The 18841-nt window shown below is 39.4% G+C and overlaps 1 protein-coding gene across 3 annotated transcripts in view; it reads left to right on the top strand.

Moving 5' to 3' along the window:
• The window catches only part of TSHZ3 (teashirt zinc finger homeobox 3), a 66526-nt gene extending 48344 nt beyond the window's left edge, over positions 1-18182 (top strand). For 2 of the 3 annotated variants that reach the window (XM_062604864.1, XM_062604865.1), the window contains exon 3: positions 12523-17304. In XM_062604864.1, coding sequence (XP_062460848.1) covers positions 12523-15722 — 3200 coding nt within the window. In that variant the 3' untranslated portion in view covers positions 15723-17304. Of the gene's footprint in view, positions 1-12522; positions 17305-17546 lie in introns of those variants that run through there. The other variant, XR_009961977.1, reaches the window with a different exon arrangement.
• Positions 18183-18841: the final 659 nt, after the last annotated feature.

The raw sequence follows: 18841 nt of genomic DNA, 5'->3' as shown, positions 1-18841 counted from the left end.
TAGTGTACAGCTCATATAGATTTGGTCAGTGACAAGGGTTAGAGTAGTCTTGTAGAACATTTACTTGTAGCTGTGAAAAGCCCACATTCATCAGAGGATTAGGTCGATCAGATTGTACCAGGATCAATGGAAGGATTGTGTGATCCCTCTTAGGCTGTAATGTGTTCACCTTCTTTGGAGAGAATTCACATACACACACATTTCTCTGTCTTAAAGCCATTTATCTCAGAATGTCAAATTGCAATAATTAACCATTATTGATCTTAAATTCAATTAACTTCATTAACACAGGTCATGATGAGGGTGCTTGTAAAGGAAAGGCTCTTGACAAGTGACTTTTCTTATATGACATTAAATGTTCACAATTGTGGCTATAAACTATTCATATTGTGCCACAGGAACATCTTTTAAAAATGACAAGAGTTTGGTTGGTGGTTCTAAAGTGACATTTTAATCCCCTCCCCCTCATCCTCTCGTTCTCAGGGTTTTCCAACAAATTTTCTATTCAGGAATAAGTGGACCATTTGTTTCCATCACATTATCTTAGCATGGTATTACAGCAAACCCCTCCTATTCAAATACTGTTTAGTTCAATAGCTAGTGCTAGACAGAGACACATTTGCAGAAGCGTATATTAGTATAGTTAGTAAATGAGTAAAATAGATATTCAGGGCTTCTTTTTGCTATCTATACAAAACAAACTCGGACCATCTCATAAAGGTAATCCTTGGAATCCCTGCTTTCTCTGAGTCCTAAGGTTCATATTGCGATCAATACCTGTTTTTCTTAAATGAGGGCTGAATAAAAACTGTGAAAGGACACAAAGCTTTGTTGGTCCACAGTGAACTCCCTTTTTTCATAGAGAAACTTCATTATAAGTACAAATTCACAATAGCTGAAATCATGATTGAAATAATTTGGATTTCTGCTCTACTGTTTATACAGTTGCATGGAGTTTATTGTAAGGAGATACTGCAGCCAAAATAGCTATTGAAACTCCTGTCTAAAGAACTTCAGTGGGAATTTCAAATTTGCAAGCAAAATAAAGGATTGGGTTGAAGGTCTTTTGGTACATTTTGAATGTCTTAGCTAGTCATGATCATTTATGAATAAATCAAGTAGAATGACTCACTGTAATATACTGAAGCATTTTAGATGGAAACATGATTTTTAAATGCTTCACAATGAAGGCTGCAGCTCCAGAGGTGTGTGTTAATATTACTAAAGTTAAACACAAATAGAGAGCCAGTGTTCTGTTTACTATAAAACTTGTAAGATAGAGACAGATTAGAAGCAACCAAAGATGTAGGAAAATTACAGAAAGGAAGGTGTAAGATTTGTTTTTCTTAGTCTAAAAAAATGCTAAACCATAATCAGAAGACTCTGAGAAATGTGGGTAAAGAGAAACAGCAACATCAGTTTTGTTCAGAAACAGATTTCTGTGACAATTAAATGGTCATTTTGTCACTACATTTGCTATTTCCACTCCACTATACGAAGCATTTACTGAAAAGAGGCAAGGCAGAAGCAGAATGGTTTGATTACTGCATCTGAAGAAACTAAAGTTCCCATACAACATCTGTTTGCTCAGTGAAGGATTATAATAATTAAGAGCTATTAGAGCCATATTGAGAACTTTTATGCTCATGCCTGCTTATCCTGCAGTTGGCTGTGAATCTTATATTAGCTTGTTGAATGCCCCATGTGCTTTTAAGTGATTAAAAGATGCCACCCAAATGCTGATATCAAGCAGAGATTGTGTCACTATGTTTTAGTAACAGTTCATACAGAGAATTTGGCTTCATTTTACCACAATGTTGATTATGACATATATTTAAAAAAGCAGACCAAAACCAAAACAAAACAAAAAAAAACCCTACCAAACCCAACAAAAAACCCCAACCAACCAACCAAAATAATCAAAAACAAGCCACCAAAACAAAACAAAACAAAAATCCCAAACATTTTTTATCCTTTGAGGATTCTGTCATTTGAGAAAATGCTAATTATATGATTAGAAAAATTTTACAGAGTCAAGAAACAAACTAAGAAAAAAAAATTACCTTCCAAATCAAAATTAGGGTGAAAGCATAACATGAAGCTATTTTCTGCTTATGAACATTTATTTCCCACTGTAGTATTTGCTTGTCTGGAGTGGGAAACTCTAACCAGTCTGTAGTTCTTCACACCAAGCGACTGTTTTGGAAACCAGTGTAAAAGCACTTCTGTCTTACTTAGAGTGGATCACATTTATTCATGATGAATAATTTATACAGCAAATGTAGGTAGGTTTTCTCTGTTCCTAATGGACATACTAATTATAGTTGTTAAGTGTATGTGAAAGTTTTCAGAATATGGGGCTGCTTGTGAACTGTTTACTTCAATAGTCTGAGCCTGGCTCTTGGATCCCTAATGGGATCATCCTTTGTGGATGGTTAGCTGACCCTTAACTTCCCGAGGGATAGCAAGGAACTTTATGCTCCTTCAAATGATGTAAATTTGTAACTTTTGTGTACTTGGATTAAGGGAATCCTTTCCCCAGGAACTCAGAATGGTGGCAAGGGGAGGAAGAGGAAGTCCTACATGCATGTTGATGAAACCAAATACCAAGACCCTGAATTGACTCAAACCAAGTCACAGTCTCTGTTACCCATTTGCCTGCTCTATATCTAGTCCTGATAGTGCTTGTAAAAGGCTGTGTGGTGGTGGGGAAGGACAAAAAGTTGTTTTTTTCCCTTTTCAGCAGGATTAGCCAGAAATTCCAGGTTTATAGGGGCTGTTAAAATCTCTACTTTCCCAGAGAGCAAAAGGTAGGAATGAGACTGATTCCACAAAATATGACAGCAAGGAGGGTCCTTCTGTTGTCACTGGAATCCATAATGTTTCTCATCCTTTCCACTTGATTGCTGCGATCCTGCATCACCTCTGGTAGTCAATTGTGGGCATAAAGTGGGGCATATTCTCCAGCTTCACCGCAGCTGTGGTACTTTTGTGAGTCAGTTGTATTGTGCATGTGAGACTGCAAATTGAGGACAAACCTCATAAAAACCTGTTTTCTTACCCAGGCATAGCCTCTGAACTGTTACTCCTGTGAAGCTTCTCATAAGCATATCATTCACTTCTGACTGTACAATATTGATATCTGAAGGCAAGTTTTATGTGAGGAGGTAACATTAGAAATATGTCTGGTTTTGTTCATTACACATGGGAGTAACTTGGACCTTGGGTCTCAAAGTGTTTTTATCTTCAGATCTCTTCTTGTCAAAACCTTCTTGTAGAAGGTGTCAGGTGAGCTCTTCAAGTGAGATGGATCTCAGACTGATCCTCACACAACACTATCCATAGAATTGTTCGTGGATAGGACCATGTGCTCTTCTACATGTTAGAGAGAAGTGGTATTATGTTTGATGGGTGGATAATTTGAGCAGATATTACAAAAAACCCTGCTCAGCAGGTTAAATTCAGGGAATTTAAGCCTTGGGCAGGAATCAAGGCAGAGTAGAGCTTTGGAGGAGAGAGGCATGATCCATCATGTTACATATACTCTGGTAGAACCAGCATTCACTGCATACCTGAAGTCCTGCTCTGTGCTGGGAGCAGAAAGCTCTTTGGAGGAGACTTGTGACAATACTTCTAATTACTTCAAAAACCTTTCCTATTTTCCCCATTGTGAAAAGAAGCATGCTGGCATCCTGCAGATTCAGCATTTATTGGATCCCAGCAGCTTGGCTTAGAGGAGATTTGAAATCACAGGCTTTGGGTTGTGCAGAGTACACGCACCTGTGGGTATTTCACTGAGTATTTTTATCCTTAATAATTGTTTAAGCTAAAAACTGGCAATTATTTTCAATTATACACATATATTGTACTTGCATAAACACACTGTGAAGAAACATAGGAGCAGAAATGTAAACTTAAGCCATCTTATGTTATTTGTAAATAGCTGAATTATATATATATTAACCTACAGGAGTTACAGGCTTGTTTACTTGTCTTCTTGTCTGGCATGAAGCAAGTGATTTTTAAAACCTTTGAATTTCCAGGTATGCAGTTATAAACTGTGGATAAGAATGTTTCTTCCATGGGATTGCTGTGAAGAATAAAACACTCATAGAGGTTTCTGAACGCCTCAGTAGAATGATGCTGTCCAATAGCACTAAGTTGTTTCTAAGCCACCACTTAATATTATGGCATCCTGTTTTTTTCAGGTGTGTATTTAATGAAGGAGATAATACATAAATGTGAGGATTGCATGGGAATCTCCCATTTAATAAATATCTAAACAGTATTTAGTTTCAGAAAAAGATATGCCTCCCTTGTCAGAATTAATAGCAATTGTATAATGTTTACTCTCTTAATTTGTAGGTGGCCTTTATGATACTTTTCATATGGCAGCATAAAGTCTAAAGTGAACAGGAGACCTGAATCCTGTAACCTCCTTTAAACTACACAAAATTCAGGGGAATTGGGAATAAGAGGAGGAAAAGGTGCCTACTGTAGACTTGCTTTGTTCTGTGCTTAGATGACGGTCACTTTCATAGGATCATAGAATCATAGAATAATTGGGGTTGGAAAGGACCTTAAGATCATCTAGCTCCAACCCCCCTGCCGTGGGCAGGAACACCTTACGCTAAATCATATCACCCAAGGCCTCGTCCAACCTGGTCTTGAACACTGCCAGGGATGGAGCATTCACAACCTCCCTGGGCAACCCATTCCAGTGCCTCACCACCCTAACAGGAAAGAATTTCCTTCTTATATCCAATCTAAACTTCCCCTTTTTAAGTTTTAACCCGTTACCCCTTGTCCTATCACTACAGTCTCTAATGAAGAGTCCCTCTCCAGCATCCCTATAGGCCCCCTTCAGCTACTGAAAGGCTGCTCTGAGGTCTCCATGCAGCCTTCTCTTCTCCAGGCTGAACAGCCCCAACTTCCTCAGCCTGTCTTCATATGGGAGGTGCTCCAGTCCCCTGATCATCCTCGTGGCCCTTCTCTGGACTTGTTCCAACAGTTCCATGTCCTTTTTATGTTGAGGACACCAGAACTGCACACAATACTCCAAGTGAGGTCTCATGAGAGCAGAGTAGAGGGGCAGGATCACCTCCTTCGACCTGCTGGTCACACTCCTTTTGATGCAGCCCGGCTTTCTGGGCTGCAAGCGCACACTGCTGGCCCATGTTCATTTTCTCATCAACCAACACCCCCAAGTCCTTCTCTGCAGGGCTGCTCTGAATCCCTTCTCTGCCCAACCTGTAGCTGTGCCTGGGATTGCTCCCACCCAGGTGTAGGACCTTGCACTTGTCATGGTTAAACTTCATGAGGTTGGCATCAGCCCACCTCACAAGCGTGTCGAGGTCCCTCTGGATGGCATTCCTTCCCTCTAGTGTATCAACTGAACCACACAGCTTGGTGTCATCAGCAAACTTGCTGAGGGTGCACTCAATCCCACTGTCCATGTCAGCGACAAAGATGTTAAACAAGACCGGTCCCAGCACTGATCCCTGAGGGACACCACTCGTTACTGGTCATTAATGACATATAAACTCATTTCTTGTTATCATCTCTTCACTGTGTATTCCTGTCCATGTAATCCTCAACTCTTAACACTTAGAGTTGATTTGAGCTCTCTGAAGTTGCTCCAAATGTAATTCCAGTCTGGGATGCTGGATGAGAGCAGCTGGCCAGCTTCCTCTGGCCGGTTCCTGAGCCCTCTGTGGCAGACAGCTGCAGTATCCTCATGAAGGAGCAAACACAAGTACACGTCAAAGTTTCTAGTGTCTAATGATAGCCACCCATTAGAAGGGCATGCTGTATTGCATCCATCCACACTGATTCCCAGCAACTTAATACTACTCTTACTGGCATGAAAAGGCTGCAGATTTGTCAACATAAAAAAAAATTCAGCTAAACAAGCATTAATCATGCACATTGCATCAAATTAACATGTTCAAAATTAATATTCTTGACCTTGCCAGTGGGCAGAATAATCAGTCTTGCAGTAGGATCATGCACCGGTGCAGGGTACCAGCGACTTCAGCCAATGTGTGAGAGAACTGCTGACCTCTCCACTTGGAAATAACATTTTTCCCCCATAATAGACAGTCCTGCCTCTAAGAAACACAACCTTTGACCTTTCTAACAGGAATAATATCCCTGTCAAGGTGCTGGGTAATCAGTATTGCCATGCCCATTTAGAGACAGCATTGTCATTTGCCAGTCTTGTACCCAGGGCAGCCCCTCATACCTCCGGTTTCTGTTACCTAATGAGGAACATGCTAACGTCTCTACCGAATAGTGAAGTCTCAAATACAATTTCAGTTACACATGAATTATCAGTCAGTCTCAGTATAGGAATAGCTCATGTTGTGGGTGAAATGCTTGACTTTCTTCCTGTGTGAGGCCTGTGGAGTGGGAGTTTTCTAACAGACCAATATAACTCTTCTATATGCCTTCATTTGCATTAGGTTGCATAGGATTGACTCCATCCACTGAGTTGGTTTTCTCTTGCCTCTGTTCATTAATTTTGTGAGTAAGGTTCATTGGCACAGTCAGATAATCTTCGTGCTGTTGTTTCTCTCTTGGCTTTCCCTGGACCTGTGTTCAGACTGAGCTCCCTCTTTATTATCTATGGTCTTCCTGCTCTTAAGTGTGAAATGTATATGGGTTCAGGATTTTAAGGAATTGATGGTTTGGGAGATGACACTTGTATTACATGATGATTTCAAACCACGCGTAAATAAATAATAAATCTGGTTGCAATTTTTTAAAGGAAAAGCTGTTTGGTTAAAGGCAAAGATTTCCAAGGAGCTGAATAGTTTTGATAAACTTGAAGTTAAGCATTTTTTCATGGGAGAAGAATATAGAATCAAAGAATGGTTAAGGTTGGAAAGAACTTAAGATCATCTAGTTCCAACCCCCCTGCCATGGATATATTTAAATGTTTTGGTATTTTTTAAAGCAAAGAGTTTGTATGCTAGTTTAAATATGTCTTTAAGCTGTCAGAGGGGAGATTTAGATTAGATATTAGGAAGAAGTTCTTTCTGTGAGGGTGGAGAAGGCTGTCACAGGTTGCCCAGAGAAGCTGTGGTTGCCCCATCTCTGGCAGTGTTCAAGACCAGGCTGGATGGGGCTTGAAGCAAGCTGGTCTAGTTTAGGGTGTCCCTGCCCATGGCAGGGGGATTGGAACTTGATGAGCTCCAAGGTTTCTTCAAACCCAAACCTTTCAATTATTCTATGAAACTTAACTAATGGATTTAGAAGAAATAAACTAGTGGATTTAGTAAGAAGTCTTTGCAGAAAAGCATGATTAAAGCAAAGACATTTCATAAATATTGAAATTAAATATTTGGATAGAACCAAGCCAAAATATATGGTCTCAGGTGTATTTTTCAGGAAATAAGGGGGGAATTGTGCAATGGATTGTTTTTTGGAGAGGAGTAAAGTATACCTTTCATGCTATGGTTTTGTATTTCCATACAAACTGTAGGAGATATGTGTCTGACTGCGTTACTGGGTGGATATTGCTGTGGAAGGGATGAAAACCATGTGATGTTTTTCCTCTTTCTGCTGAAGAGGACCTCCAGCCATCGGGGTTCAAGCCAGTAGCTGTTGTGCTGGTGGGCACCTCAGAACATTGCTGAGTCAGGCCTGGGACATCAGTAAAGTAAGAATTGTTTTAGCTGCACAAAGACTTCTGCCTGCAGAGATGTAGTAGATGGAGATATTTCTCTGCTCTTGTGTAGTAGATCTCTGGTGTCTGTGTGGAGCCAGGTATGTGAGTTTATTGGTGTATATATAATATGTAGATTATTTTGGGTAGTGATGGATCACAATTTATTTCAGTGGCAAGGAAATGATCCATAGCTCAGTTATGAAGGTAATTCCCTCTTGTGTGGAAATGAATTTCATTATACCACAGTTTACTGATATGTATTGATATCAAATGTTTTAATTTCATTATGACCTAGCACTTCAGTTAATAATTACAACAAACATTAATGAGGGAAATACTTGTTCTCAACCTTATTGTGGCTGCACCTGTGATAGGTTTCAGAACCCCTTTGATATCCTCACCTTCTGTATAAACTGGGGAGTGTACTAGGGACCTGCTTTCCATTTTGGTCAAATATGTCATAGTGACATCACTGTTCAACTCACAGGCAATTTTCTGTGGCTTATGTTGCCCCATGAGGTGTAAAATGAGAACTTTTTCAAGAACTGTAATTTTTTTTTTTCTTCCTTTGCTTGGGAAAAACAAAATCCAGAACTACCTAATTTCTTTCACTTCCATTCTTATTAACTTCTTCTGCTATTAGAGCTGCCTTTAAAGGTGGGTTTGGTTTTTTTTTCTGTCTGACTTTTCTGTCAAGGCATTGAAGAAGAATTCAACAGGCACCCCACTGTTTCAAACATTCACTCTACATTTGAAAAATATCAAAGACAAGCCTTATTTATTTATTTATTTTTATAAGAAGGAAACAGCTGAGTAACAATGGGCTGGAGACAGTGCTTCTTAAAGACACTTTCTCCACCAGGCAGTGAATCTCACAGAAAAAAATTATTTAGCATCACCTCCTGATTTTGTTTTCTGTTTTTATATTCTCTTTGCTCTTCTTGTATGTACTTAGCCAAACAAGAAATTTCTCTGCTTTGGGCCTCTTTGTCCTTCTTTCTGTTGCAGTGATGCTGTTACCTTCATCTGTGCTCAAACCCAATATATATCATCTCTCTCCCCTGAGCAAATCTGGTAGGGCATGGAGGGATCAGAGATTCCCTCAGCTGCAGATGGGCTCCTTTACATGAGTACCTGTACTGAATCCCATGCTCTCTGCTTCAGAGCAGTAAGGACTGAAGTTTGTCCTTAACCCACTCTCTTCTTCTGTCCCACATGCTGGTAACAATTTAATTAGGTTTTCTGAGGAAAAGCCTCCATATGTCAGCCTGTAGTGGTACTGCAGGACCTTTGAGTATGCCCCAAGTCTGCCATTGCAAGTTGGTCTGGGACTTGCTGGGTTGCCTTGTATTTCCCTTAAGGCCCTTGGAATAAGGAATCGGAAGCTAGTAGTGTAAATTCCAGTTTAGGATGGTGTTTTACATCTTAGGCTAAGATATTTCCTTGAGCAGCCTCATCTCTTGCATAAATCTTTGGTTGACAAAGTTGAGGGTAATGAAACAAGTTGGGAGTAATGTTGTGTTTCATCCCTTCTCTCCTTTGTATAGGGGAAAGAGCAGAAGGAGTTGTTCAGCCTGTAGTTTATCTGAGTTGCAGATTCTGGGTTCCATTCTATGCTGTCATTTGTGCCTCATTTCCTGCATTTCTGGATCAAAGACTGATGTCACAAGTTGGCTTCACAGCTTGAGGTTAGGAAGGAGAACAGCTATAAAGGAGGCAGCTCCTGGTTAACACGCAAATGTGCGTGATAGTTGGTGAAAAGGGCAAAGAAAGCATGAAAGGTAAATAGATTTACATTTAAATGAGCTGCGTGCTGGAGGCTTTCCCTAATGTAAAAGTCACTCTCTAAAAATACTGTGAATGTGACAATACAACTGTTTCAGTCCAAACAAAATCTGTAAGATTTCATTAATAAGAGAAATAAAAATATAAGGAAACACAGACTAATTCTGTGCTTGTTTTTGTGACCCTTGTATGTGTTGATGGGGACTTTCCATCGTGTGCAGGGACAGATCCCAGGGCTTTGGTGTGGGATGTGAGGTAGGAATGGGTGGCACATGCTCACACTAGCACTCAGTGGAGAAAAAGAGCAAATGACAGGTATACCTTCAGAGTACTTTGGTGTGCCATCTTGGCCTGCAGGTGGGAGTGAGATCATTATAATGCAGGCAGTGTGGCAATAACCTTGGATTTTCTTTACCTCATAAAAAGGGAATTATTCTTCAGCTTCACGGCAGAAGCAAAGGAACAGGAGTTGTAAAAGAAAAACTGTTTCCACAAGGTGGAAAAGGGTATGTTTGCTGTTGGAGCATAGATTTCATACTGTTGTTTCTTCTTTCCATCCATCCTTATTTACATCACTGGGATATGCCAGCATGGTTGGCAGGTAGTTGTTAGACAGTTGTTTACACATTATCAGTAGTTATTCAGAATTTTTCAGCTTTAGAGAGTAATTTGAACTGCTTTGGTCTCCTTTGCCTAAATTGTTGGTAGAGTTCAGATACATGGTAGAACAAATAGTTAAGGTGAAAAGCAATTTGTACCATCCATAGGGAGTGAAAGTATTGAATGAAATTCACCTAATAGGATTCTTTGTACTGGTTTCCTTGCAAATATTTGCATGATAGGTGCTGATCCTGGGGATGAATTGCCAGCATGACTGTAATATATATAAATCAATAATATTTTTTCAAAATATTTCGAAAAATCATAAACTTGTTGTCGAAGTCTGGCCTTTGTATCAGCATCTTTGAGGGATCTTAGAATAAAGTTTCAAATTTTTTCAAACTGTGATCTCCCAGATGTTAAAAATAGGACCCTTGCTGCATGACTTTTCTGCACTGAAATTACCTGAACTGAAATAATCTAATCCCTGTTTTGTGTTACTCTTCATTAGAGACTGTAGTGACAGGACAAGGGGTAATGGGTTAAAACTTAAACAGGGGAAGTTTAGGTTGGATATAAGGAGGAAATTCTTTCCTGTTAGGGTGGTGAGGCACTGGAATAGGTTGCCCAGGGAGGTTGTGAATCCTCCATCCCTGGCAGTGTTCAAGACCAGGTTGGACGAGGCCTTGGGTGATATGGTTTAGCGTAAGGTGTCCCTGCCCACGGCAGGGGGGCTGGAACTAGATGATCTTAAGGTCCTTTCCAACCCTAACGATTCTATGATTCTATGATTCTATGATATGTTTGTGCTTTCTTAGATTTAACTTCTGTTCTGAAGATCAGATTATGACTTTACATGCTTGGAGGAAGGCTTGCTACCCTTTATGCATGTTAAAGAACAGTAGCGAATATTTTGTATTACCTAACTGAATGAAGAAATACTCCATGTGAAACTAAAAGCCTGATTTCATTGTTCCTGTTAACAGTTGTTTTCTCTCTTGTGATTTTCTGATAACATTTAAACATATTTTCCCTGAAAGAAGTTTGCAGGGTTCAATACTGTATATGTGATATCTACTATACTGTTCTACATTTTTTACTCTGTTGGTTAAATTAGGGTCTTTTTGGGGTGTAAACTTATATCTTCTCTGCCTGAATAAACAAGCTATAGATTATTTGATGTGTTTAAGATACAGATATCCGCACATTCCACATGTGCTGAAGAGAAGGTCAAAAGTTAAGTGTCTTCAACCATAGGGTCTACTGGTAATGTGGTTTGGGTTGGTTTGTTTGTTTGTTTTTTTCAAAGTTTATAAATTTATTTGTGAGAGATTGTAAGTAAATTTTAAACTTCACTTAATACAGAATAGTCATGCTGTATTTTTGCTTTCTTGCTTAGCTGTAAATTAATGCATTATATAGAAATAGGTAATTTTGATCAGTTAATGATCCTTCTCTTGATGTTTCCATAGTTTTTCTGCAAAAAGGAAAAACTTGGTACACTTAGAATGTGTAGAATATGTGCCCAGAAACACCATGAGAAAAAAAAGATTTGTTTACTGTGAGTTCCCAGCTATTCTATTCAGGAATAGTATCTTAGATTTACATCACCAGTTGCATGACTTGAGGGGGGAAAGAAGACAGGATCCCTGTTGGGTGTCCATGTAGCTTATGCTGAGTAAATATTGACAAAGTAGTCTAAAGAGCAAACACTTTGACATTTGTAAGGTCCACTGGAAGGTCTTGTATATATTTATACAGCAAGAATGAATGCAGCATACCAATTTCCTTGAAGTAGCTCCTGACATAATTCTGCATGGGCTTTCACATTGAGAAAGGTAGGTTTAAATGTGAATAGGTCATTTGTTACTCCCATAATGAATATCCTCAAATTGCTCGTAGTTAGTTGTTTCCAAAGGTTGCGTCACCTGCTTTTACCATTTCCTACTCTAAAAAAGAATACTACTAATAATGATAACTTTAAAAAACTCAGTTTTCTATTATTGCAGCTGAGGATTTTTTTACTTTCTAGAAATTTTTGGTGTTTGTTGTACTCTATTAAAGATTGAATCTCAAATCTGTAATGAGCAAAAAATGCTTGCTTAATTTAAATTGTGAATCTGTCTGTTAAGAAATGCATTAGGGGTAGGAGAAGCATAAGACATATTAATTGACAGACAGGAACTGCTGTCTCTGAGGTTGATACAAGTAATTTATTACTTTAGAAATGAATGCCACCTCCAGAATGTGCTTCATTAATTTCAAATTTAGTTTTAATTTCAAGCTGTTGCCCCTTGAGAAGAATAAGGTGGCAAATTATGTTTGAAGAGCAGATTTTTTTCTTGCTCTGAAGAAACACTAGATTTTAACTGTTTAATTTTACAAATAAGTATACTTTGGCTAAAATATGTAAGCAAAAGTATGATCAGCAGAAACTAACTTGTATTTTGTTCTCTTCATCATAGCCTATGTTTCAGATGAACTAAAAGCAGCAGCATTGGTGGAAGAAGATGTGGAACCTGATGAAAATGCAGTTGATGGGGAGCCTTCAGCAAAATATGCATGTCCAGGAAAAGACTTCAGTAAGAACTGCCAAAGCTACCAAAACTCTCCAGCAGCTGAATTTTCTAGCCATGAAATGGATAGTGAGTCACATATCAGTGAGACAAGTGACCGCATGGCAGACTTCGAGAGCAGCTCCGTCAAAAATGAGGAAGAGAGCAAGGAGGTCTCAATACCACTGGAAGATTCTACTGTATCTGATAGTTTAGAACAAATGAAAGCTGTCTATAATAACTTCCTTTCCAATTCCTACTGGTCCAATCTCAATTTGAACCTTCACCAGCCGATTTCGGAAAAGAACAATGGTAGCAGCAGCAGTAGCAGCAGCAGCAGTAGCAGTTGTGGAAGTGGCAGCTTTGACTGGCACCAGACTGCTATGGCTAAAACACTGCAGCAAGTTTCTCAGAGCAGAATTCTTCCTGAACCAAGTCTTTTTAGCACAGTTCAATTGTACAGACAAAGCAGTAAGCTTTATGGCTCTATATTTACCGGAGCCAGTAAATTCCGATGTAAAGACTGCAGTGCTGCCTATGATACTTTAGTAGAATTAACAGTGCACATGAATGAAACAGGACATTATCGAGATGACAACCATGAAACTGATAACAATAATCCCAAAAGATGGTCCAAACCTCGTAAACGTTCTTTGCTTGAAATGGAAGGGAAAGAAGATGCCCAGAAAGTTTTAAAGTGTATGTACTGTGGTCATTCATTTGAATCTCTTCAGGATTTGAGTGTTCATATGATCAAAACAAAACACTACCAAAAAGTGCCTCTGAAGGAACCTGTTACACCTGTAGCAGCAAAAATTATCCCAGCTACTAGAAAGAAAGCATCACTGGAGCTTGAACTTCCAAGTTCTCCAGATTCCACAGGTGGGACACCAAAAGCAACAATCTCGGATACCAGTGATGCACTTCAAAAGAATTCTAATCCTTACATTACGCCAAATAATCGCTATGGTCACCAGAACGGTGCCAGCTATGCTTGGCACTTTGAGGCGAGAAAATCTCAAATCCTGAAGTGCATGGAGTGCGGAAGCTCGCATGACACTCTGCAGGAACTCACGGCTCACATGATGGTGACGGGACATTTTATTAAAGTCACTAACTCTGCCATGAAAAAAGGGAAGCCAATTATAGAAGCCCCAGCAACTCCAACAATAACATCTTTAGTAGATGAGAAAGTCCAGTCTGTGCCCCTTGCTGCCACCACTTTTACATCTCCATCCAATACACCTTCTAGTGTTTCCCCTAAATTAAATGTTGAAATAAAAAAAGAAGTAGATAAAGAAAGAAGCATTGCTGATGACAAAATGAAAGACAAAGAAAAGTCAAGTGAAGATGAGGAGAAGTATGATATCTCCTCAAAATACCATTACTTGACTGAAAATGACCTGGAAGAAAGCCCTAAAGGGGGATTAGATATATTGAAGTCTTTAGAAAACACAGTTACATCAGCTATAAACAAAGCCCAGAATGGCACACCAAGCTGGGGTGGCTATCCCAGCATTCATGCTGCCTATCAGCTGCCCAATATGATGAAGCTGTCATTGGGCTCATCTGGGAAGAGCACACCTTTAAAACCTATGTTTGGAAACAATGAACTAGTATCGCCAACTAAAAACCAGCCCTTGGTGTCTCCTCCAAGTAGCCAGACCTCACCTGTGCCAAAAACAAACTTTCACGCCATGGAAGAATTGGTAAAGAAAGTCACTGAGAAGGTGGCTAAAGTGGAGGAAAAAATGAAAGAACCTGAAGGGAAGTTTTCTCCAATGAAGCGTGCGACGCCTTCGCCATGCAGTAGTGAAGTCAGTGAACCCCTTAAGATGGAGTCCTCCAATGATGGTGGCTTTAAAAGCCAGCAGAACAGCCCAGTCCCTCAGAGAGATGGTTGCAAGGATAGTCCAACTGTAGAACCTGTGGAAAATGGGAAGGAGCCTGTTAAGTCCATTGTAAGTTCTTTAAGTAGCAGCACAGCTATCATTACTGACCACCCTCCTGAACAGCCATTTGTAAATCCATTAAGTGCACTGCAGTCTGTCATGAATATTCACCTTGGGAAGGCAGCAAAGCCATCTTTGCCTGCTTTGGATCCAATGAGCATGCTGTTTAAAATGAGCAACAGTTTGGCAGAAAAGGCTGCAGTGGCCACCCCACCTCTACAATCCAAAAAACCAGACCACTTAGACCGTTATTTTTATCATGTCAACAATGACCAACCTATAGATTTGACGAAAGGCAAGAGTGACAAAAGCTGCTCTTTGGGTTCAGCGCTTTTGTCATCTACATCGACATCTTCTGCATCTTCTTCATCTACAGTGACAACAGCAAAGACATCTGCAGTCGTGTCATTCATGTCAAACTCGCCGCTACGCGAGAATGCCTTGTCAGATATATCTGATATGCTGAAGAACCTGACAGAAAGTCACACATCAAAATCTTCCACACCTTCCAGCATATCTGAGAAATCTGACATTGATGGTACCACAATAGAGGAACCAGAAGAGAGTACACCAGCTCAAAAAAGGAAGGGACGTCAGTCTAACTGGAACCCTCAGCACTTGCTCATATTGCAGGCCCAGTTTGCAGCTAGTTTGCGGCAGACTTCAGAGGGTAAATACATGATGTCGGACTTGAGCCCTCAAGAAAGAATGCACATTTCCAGGTTTACGGGACTTTCAATGACCACAATTAGCCACTGGCTAGCCAATGTGAAATACCAGCTCCGAAGGACGGGGGGAACTAAGTTCCTTAAAAATTTGGACACTGGGCACCCAGTGTTCTTTTGTAATGACTGTGCTTCACAGATCAGAACTCCTTCAACTTATATCAGTCATCTTGAATCACATCTGGGTTTCAGGTTAAGAGACTTGTCCAAACTGTCCAGTGAACAGATTAACAGTCAGATAGCACAAGCAAAGTCACCATCGGAAAAACTGGTGACATCCTCTCCAGAGGAAGATATCGGAACTTCTTATCAGTGCAAACTTTGTAACAGGACTTTTGCAAGCAAGCATGCTGTTAAACTTCATCTTAGCAAAACACATGGGAAGTCACCAGAGGATCATCTTCTGTATGTTTCAGAGTTAGAGAAGCAGTAGCATTTGCTTTCAATTAAAATAACTGTAATTTGCTTTGAGGAAAACTGTCAAAGACGCCTTAAAGCTACTGTTTAGTTCTTGGCACATGTTCTTATTTTAACTCCAGAGTCGCTCTGGGCTGAACTGTTTTGTATAACTGTACAGTGTTTAAATAGAGGTGCATAATCAGCTGTTGTTACTGGTAAAATATGAAGGTTAAAATGCAGTGGTAAGTGTTTGGAATTTTGTGTAAATTTGATTTAGTTGCTGTGCATCCCTCTGATGCATCAAGCTGCATGCATTAACTGACAGTTTAATTAAGCATTTATAACTAATTCTGGTGCACTTTTTTCATGTGACCTAAGTGTGCTGGTATTTCTCACCCTATAATCTTTAGCCCTCTGAGTACTTTGAAGCACTTTTGCATTAATTTGGTAAAAATGTGTGGGTATGTTTTTTTTTAAACCCTTACCAGCTTAGTTCCGGTTACTAATATGAACCTCCATTTATGCAGAGGTGTCTCACACCTTGAAATTTAAAAACATAATTTTCACATTGAAACATAGATGTATATATTGTATAGATTTCAAAATCTCTTATGGAAAATGTGATTGTGGTTAATGCCATTTTCTTTTTTCTTCAGCATTTTTAGCAACAGTGGGGTTTGTACCTGATAAGTCCCAGGTATAAATTGTACCTATATATAGTGTATATTTCATTTTTTAGATCAACAGTTTTTCCTTTAACATCCAAACATTGTAAATTATATGATGAAAGATACCACAGATAGCATTTATAAAATATTCAGAAACATTATTCTTAAAGCAAAGTATGTTTTGTTTTGCTATACAGTACATCTATATTAGTAGAGGTTCATGTTTAAATTATACATATTTATTAGTGTTGCTATCTTTTGTTTTTGTTTTGGGTTTTTTTTTTGTTAAACTGTCTGAAGAAACAGAAGCCACGGACTGCATTCCTGGCATGCATTCTAACTGTTTTGCACAACATGACTTTTAAAGGTATTTATTAGTAAAAAAAAAGTAAAAATAAAAAAAAGAATAAAAAGAAAAAATTCAAAATAGACTCAGTGCTCAAAGGGTTAAATTTATTTGAAAAACTTGTACTGTATTTCCTAAACATTGATAAAGCCTTTAAAATGTTTGTACTGTAATACTTTGCTTAAAAAGTTATGAGGCATTCGGTGATATAACCTCTTTTACTTATTTATAAGCGCTCTTTGTTGTTATTTCCTATTGTAGAATGCCTTTTTATTTCAATTGGTAACTTTCTGTTTTGTTCTGCCTAATTATTCTCCCAAGATTCCATACTGCAGCTTTATCTTTAGGCATATGAAAGGTAACCCGTGGTTACCAGCACACTAAGTGATTCTGTTCGTCTCCATTTTTGGCAGTTAATTTGCAGAAGTAACTGACAGCTGACACCATGTGAGAATCTACGTATAAAATATTGGCATGTAAACAGCACAGACACTGTAATGCACTCTGTGCCCTGTTTTGTTGTTGACAATGAAGCACCATTATAAGACTCTTCATATAACCTTTTTTTCTACGGCAGCATTAAAATTGTCTTTTTGCTATAATTTTGTGTTGCGTTCACAATTATGTCTGAAATGTGCTACGACTAACGAGCACATTAAAATTAAATTGTATGCTATCTGTTTATGACTGAAGCTTGAGTAGGTTTCTTCATCTGCCAGGTGCTGGCAGTCAAAAGCTGCACATAAATCAGTGGAGTTTTAGTGAACTTTAGCATTTAAAGAGCAGGGCAGCACTTATTCAAAGGCTGCATTAACACGTTTTTTTTTTTTTTTTCTCCTCCCAGAAAAGATAAATGAGCATTATAACTCCTTTTTAAACATCAGGTAAGGCTGACTGTGAGGATGGGGTTTGTGAGCAACGTGTGGAAAAGAAAATAGGTGTTCTGCTGTGCTGTGTATTCAAACCCAGGCGGATACTGCTGCTCGCACACCTTCCCCCGGAGTGTATTGAGTCTGCAAGTGACGCTGGTGGGTATTTCATGGCTTAGGGATCCCCTCTCCAACTACCTAGCATTTTCAAATGACAGGAGTAGGAACCTGAGACTACTGACTTCAACTTTGTTTTTGAAGTGAGTCCTCTCATGGCCCTACATGCTGTTAAACAGCATTTGCAGCAGATAGCGAGGGGAAAAGGAGATGAATAAACAAATGCCAGACAAACACAAACAAGCAGGAGCATTTGATAATGACAGAATTTTACTGGGGTTGACAGGTCAGTCTGTCAAAAGTTTTGAAAAGAATTTGCATCTCCAAAGCACCTGTATTATAGTGCATGTATATAATGTCTTTTGCCAGTCAGGTGAACTCAGAGTCTGGAGATGATTACATGGGAACAAAAACCACCACTACAGCATTTAATAGTCAGGTCTCAAATAATAACTAGCATCCGAATGGCAAATATACAGTTTCCTTTCTTTAAAAAAAAACAGAAGTCTTTTACTGTCTTCCAATAAGCAGCTAATTAAATCTTTGGTCCCATTCTTCTTGCCTCTTCCTCTTTCCCTTTCCCGTCCCCTTCCCCTTCCTTTTTTTCCTTCCCCTTGCCTCTTACTCCTCTCCTCTCCTCTCCTCTCCTCTCCTCTCCTCTCCTCTCCTCTCCTCTCCTCTCCTCTCCTCTCCTCTCCTCTCCTCTCCTCTCCTCTCCTCTCCTCTCCTCTCCTCTCCTCTCCTCTCCTCTCTCTCCTCTCCTCCCCCTTCCCACTCCCTTTTTCTCCCCTTTCCTTTCATTTTCATCTTTCTCTGTAATAGTAAAGGCTAGCACTAGATCTTCAAAAATTGAGCGTTCTGTGCATCCAATAGCAAATGGTGGTAAGCAGACCTAATGAATGGGATTAATGATGAGGGCTCTGTTTTTTTATTTCCTCTTGGCACACAGTTGTATTTGATTTTAAGGTCATTTGTGTGTCAATATTTATGGCCTCAGCTCAAATTCCAGCAATAAAGATGCAGCATGCTGTCATGCCAGTTGAGTGTCCCATCCCAGGAGTCCCTCTCAGTTAGTTGGGAGAGGCAGTTGAAGTCTTTAAGGAAGCCTCCTGGGTGGCTGTACACACTTTCTGCAAATAGATGATCTCAGTCT

This window comes from Pezoporus occidentalis, unplaced genomic scaffold (assembly GCF_034315485.1).
Source record: "Pezoporus occidentalis ecotype Australia unplaced genomic scaffold, CSIRO_AGI_Poc_V1 ctg89, whole genome shotgun sequence".
Taxonomy (NCBI): Eukaryota; Metazoa; Chordata; class Aves; order Psittaciformes; family Psittacidae; genus Pezoporus; species Pezoporus occidentalis.
Note: the sequence above shows the minus strand (reverse complement) of the source record. Positions and strands in the feature narration are given on the sequence as shown.